At 42.0% G+C, this 5,479-nt stretch overlaps 1 protein-coding gene across 1 annotated transcript in view; it reads left to right on the forward strand.

The window, feature by feature from the left end:
* Window positions 1–4,029: 4,029 nt before the first annotated feature.
* PRKCI (protein kinase C, iota) overlaps window positions 4,030–5,479 on the forward strand; it is a 94,389-nt gene continuing 92,939 nt past the window's right edge. The window contains exon 1 of the mRNA XM_012640166.1: window positions 4,030–4,130. Within this exon, the coding sequence (XP_012495620.1) occupies window positions 4,030–4,130 (101 nt within the window). The remainder of the gene's footprint in view (window positions 4,131–5,479) is intronic.

Consider the following 5,479-nt stretch of genomic DNA (forward strand, 5'->3'; position numbering starts at 1 on the left):
AGGAGTTTGAGGTTGCTGTGAGCTAGGATGGACGCCACAGCACTCTAGCCCGGGCAACACAGTGAGACTCTGTCTCAAAAAAAAAAAAAAAAAAAGAAATAAAACCACATGATAATCTCAATAGACACGGAAAAAGCACTTAACAAAACTCAATGCTCTTTCATAATAAAAAACAGTCAACAAACTAGAAATACAACGGCACTTCCTCAACGTGATAAAGCACATCCATAAAATCCTAGAGTCATCATTACACTTAATAGTGAAAGACTGAAAGCTATCCACCTAAGATTGGCAACAAGACAAGGATGTCCAAACTCACCTTTTCTATTTACCTTAGTACTGAAGGTTCTAGCCAATGCAATCAGGTAAGAAAAAGAAATGAAAGGCGTCTAGATTGAAAAGGAAGATATAAATCTATATTTTAAAATGACATAATCTTATATATAGGAAATCCTAAGGAATCCACCTAACAAACAAGTTTTGCAAGTTTGGAGGATAGATCAATATGCAAAAATCAATTGTATGTCTATATACTAGCAATGAATAATCCAAAAATAAAATTAAGAAAACAATTCCATTTACAGTAGCATTAAAAAGAATAAAATGCTTAGGAATAAATTTAACAAAATAAGTGCAAAATGTATATTCTGAAAACTACAAAGCATTAAAAAAAATTAAAGAAGACTAAATAAATGGAAAGTCTTCCCATGTTCATGGATTGGAAGGTTTACTATTGTTAACATGACCAAAACTCAAAACTGATCTACAGATTCAATGCAATCACTGTCAAAATCCCAGCTGGCTTTTATGAAGAAATTGACAAATTAATCCTACAATTCATACAGAAATGTAAGAGATCTAGAATAGCCAAAACAATCTTGAAAAAGAACAAAGTTGTAAGACTGACACTTCCTCGTTTTAAAAATTACTAAAAAGCTACAGTAATGAAGACAGTGTGATTCTTATATTAATATAAAGACAGACATAGCTGGGTGCAGCGGCACTCATGTCTGTAATCCCAACACTTCGGGAGGCTGAGGCAGGAGGATTGCTTGAGGCCAAGAGTTCAAGACCAGCTGATCAAGGGCGAGACCCCGTCTCTACAAAAAATACAAAAATTAGCTGGGTGTGGTGGTGTGTACCTGTAGTCCCAGCTACTTGGGAGGCTGAGGCAGGAGAATAGACATTTCTCTAGGAAGATATATAAATGGCCAATAAAAACATAAAAAGGTAGTTAACATTATTAGTCATTACAGAAACGCACATCAAAACCACAGCGAGATACCACTTCACAACCACTAGGATGTTTATAAAAGAGAAGATGGGAAATAAGTGTTGGCAAGGACATCAAGGAATTGGAACTTTCACACACTGCTTGTGGGGATGTAAAATGGGGCAGCCACTTTGGAACACAGTTTGGCATTCTCTCATGATGTTAAACATAGAGTTACTATATGACTCAGCAGTTTCACTCTTAGGTATATACCCAAGATAATTAAAAACATATGTCTATACAAAAACTTGTATATGAATGTTCATAGTAGCATTAATGTAGTATATCCATGCAACTGAATATTATTCATATATGAATTATTATTCATATAAAGGAATGAAGTACTGATATATGATACAACATGGATGAACCTCAACAATATTAAGCTAAATGAAAGAAGCTAGACACAAAAGTCCACATATTGTATGATTCCATTTATATGAAATATTCAGAACAGGAAAATCCATAGCAACAGAAAAATACTAGTGGTTGCTAGAGGTTGAGGAAAGTGGACAGTAACTGCTAATGATTAGTCAGTTTCTTTCTGGGGTGATGAAAATATTCTAGATTTAGAGGTGACAGTTGCACAAATTTGTGAAGATACTAAAAACTATTGAATTGTACACTTTAAATGGGTGAATTGTATGACATGTGAATCATGTCTCAGTAAAGCTGTTACACAATTTAATTTCATGCTTTCCTTGATAATCACAACCAAAATCTCTCGTCTTTCAGCAAAAAAGCTTATTTATATGATGGTATTAATGCCCATTGTCAGTATTTACAGACAAAGAAAGTAGTTAGCCTCCTCTGGAAACAATAGTCACCTTCAAAGCATGCTATGAGGTCAATGATGAAGAATTTTTCAAAGTGCTAAGGAATAAAGATTTTAAAAAAGAAAGTTTCCCATGTCTTACCATTCATTTCCTTTTTTTTTTCAAATTTATTTTTAACGTGGGAGTAGGGGGAGGAGAGACGGGGGAGAGAGCGAGCTTACAATTCATTTCTCTATAAATTTTCACTCCCCATATGACATAAATTTCTTTTTCTAGAGCATTATATAATCTTTCAGATTTGTTACAAGCATAAATTTTCCATTAATCCAATTGAAATTTGACCATCTCACTTTAAAAATAATTTATATACCATTAGCTAATTGATCTGTATTTAACATGCTGATGGAGGTCTCTAATTGCCAAAAAACCTGATCCCAAGTTGTTCCATAATAATTTTTTTTTTTCTTTTTAGAGAAGGAGGAAGGAGTCTCTCTATATTGCCAGGCTGGCTTCTAAAGGCTAGGCTCAAGGGATCCTGCTGCCTCAGCATCCGGAGTAGCTGGGACTATACAGGTACGCACCACTGCGTCCCAGCTCAATGGCAATTTTTATGAAGAGCACACAACCCAAGTCTGCAGCAGTCAGAGGATGTCATGCTAAGTGTCACACATAACTCCGATGAGTCAATTCCCCAAGCCTATTTTATCACCTTAAAGAATGCTATTTCTTTGATTATTCCGACTCTTTTAGCTGATGTTGGTACCAGGACTGATGCAAGGGCCGGATGCATGCTACCTGTAATTGCAGCATAAATTATGTGACAGAGCCAAGACCCCAACGCAGTCAGAGACTAGGTTTCAAGTATGGATTCTTTCTAATCCTTGGTTAGCCAGCTTTGACAGAACAGATGCTAATAGACTGAATTGATTGGATAAGTATTCATTGGGCACCTGCTCTATGCAATGACAGTATACAAGGGCCTAGATATGGGGGCCGCGAAGGAAGAAAAGTCTGTCTTCCGTCATATCTTCTAGTTGAGTTTCTTCCTTTATTACGTTCATTATCACATTTGTTACACATATTATTAAATTCTTTCCGTAAAAGAGGCTATGTTGAGCAGGTAACCAAATTCTTGGTCCCCAAAAGGCACTGTATAACATAGATGATTTATGCAATTGGAAGGGAGAATTCATCAGAGAACAAAGTCTAGATCAGGACGGAGCCCGTTCAATTCCAGGATCCTCAGAAGCCCAGCCTGGATTCAGATTTCCCACCCCAACAGCTCCTAGGGAGCACGCTGGAGAGACAGATTCTCATCAGCGAGAAGGCGGGGCGCTCCTCAGTTAAGGAACCTCAAGTCCCAGAATCCCACGAGGACTCCAAATCCCAGAAACCTGCACGCAAATCTATCCCGGGTGCCAAGTCGGCTGACCGCGGACGTGAGCAAGTTAGGAAACTGGGGTGAGATGCTGCAGCATCTGTCTGTACTATTTTCCCTGAAGGGAAGGGGCTTCCTAATAAACTACAGAATGTGAATTCTCTGTCACAGCTCCCACGAAAGGACCCGTCCCAGCCTGTTTGGTATGAAGGCCAGCGTCTCCCATTCTGCTTTCCCCTTTCTCTGCCCCCGTAAGAATGGTTCAGCCCGGCATTGAGGCTCCTTGAGTTGGATCGATGGTTGTGCCCGCCCTACGCCGGAATGCGGGCCTTTGGAGCGAGCGCGGTGGGAGGCACCGAGGCGGGAGGCGTTCTGGGCCTGGGCGGCCGTAGAGGCGGCGGCGCCTGCCGGCTGTGGGAGGAGCCGCGAGGTTCCGGCTTCTTGGGCAAGGCGACCCTTGGGTCGGCGCTGCGGGAGAGGAGGACAGGTAGGTGAGCGGAGGGCCGCAGCTCTCGGACCAGCTCGGGCGGCGGAGTCCCCCACGGCGCCCGGGCCGCCCCCCGCACTCCCGGCCTCTAGCTTCGAGGCGGGGGAGTGAGGAGATGCCGACTCAGAGGGACAGCAGCACCATGTCCCACACGGTCGCAGGCGGCGGCAGCGGGGACCACTCTCACCAGGTCCGGGTGAAAGCCTACTACCGCGGGTAAGTGTCCGGGAGCTAGAGGTGGGGGTGGGAAGGGAGGGGAAAGGCTAGCTCAACTTGGCTTGGGGGAGGAGAGGGTGAGGGGCTGGAGGTGGGTCGGGCTGGGCGGGCGGCTCTGGGGATTCGGGGTGGGTGACGGAATGATCGGGGAGGAGCAAGGAAACGCGCGGGTTGGAGCACCTTCAGGTGTGGTGCGGGGCGCTTGGAGTCCGAGGGGCCAGAGTAGGGTCCGAGGAGGAGCCTTGGAATAGAGTAGGTTCGCTTAGTGGGGGCGAGAGACTCGCGTATTGAGAGGTTTGCAAGGACTTTACATCATTAATTTTGGGTGTATGTGGGGTTGAGAGTCGAGTGTTCCAGGTGATGCCTCAATTAACACCGTTTGCAGTGAACTTAGAAAACCAGACTGCTTCAGTTAAGCTGGCCCTTTTTTGATTACCAGCAGGCCTGAAGCCTCCGGTTCTTTGAGACAGGTTTACCTTCATCACCGTTGTGTTCACGAAGTGTATCTGGACTATGGTCAGACTGTCAGCGTATTAGACATGAGTTATATTGAAGAGTAAAGTTGATGCGTTTTCAGGGATGTGCGTTAGGTATTTATGTCTCGCCAAAATTAAGTTGCATATGTGTAAATTAAAATTTTGTGAACCCTTGTTTCAAGGAGCATGCAGTAGGTTGAGGTATTGCAAGGTGAGAGGAGGACTAACCTAGGCACAGTTTTAAATTCTATGATCCTTAGTCATCTTATTACATGTTATCATTACTGTGGTTACCAGAAATAATCCAGGCCTAAGATCATCGAGTTAAATCACTCTATCAACAGTGATGCAAAGTGCCCTCCGTCCTTTGAATTCAGTTGTGGTTTGAAAAACAAATTTTTTTTTGAGATAATTATGTTTAGGAACATTAGAAATATGAAATGTTAGAGTGAGCCTAAAGGTTTGAGAGTAAGGATTAACAGAAAACCCAACTGCTTTGGCCTGTCCAAGTAAATTGCTTTAAAAAAACTCAAGCACTGCCAGGTTGAAACTGCAGTGCATACTTTTACATTCCTATGAGGATCAGCGAAGACAGCAAATTCTCAAACTGCCTCTCTTGTTTTGATTTTAAAGAAATATAAGCCCCTGAACGTCTTATTGATTTGATGTAAGGACTTACTAGTTTATTTGCTGCCATGAAGCGCTGACCTCTATTTAATAGGTTAACTATGTTCAGGAGTAGTTTATAGGAGTTATATTGGACAGTATTACATCTGTGTTTTTATTTAAACATATGTAAAATTGATCCACGAGTATTTTTTTTTTTTTTTTTTTTGAGATAGAGTCTCACTGTGTTGCCCGGGCTAGAGTGAG

The sequence above is a fragment of the Propithecus coquereli genome, unplaced genomic scaffold, assembly GCF_000956105.1.
Source record: "Propithecus coquereli isolate 6110/MARCELLA unplaced genomic scaffold, Pcoq_1.0 Scaffold15, whole genome shotgun sequence".
Classification (NCBI taxonomy): Eukaryota; Metazoa; Chordata; class Mammalia; order Primates; family Indriidae; genus Propithecus; species Propithecus coquereli.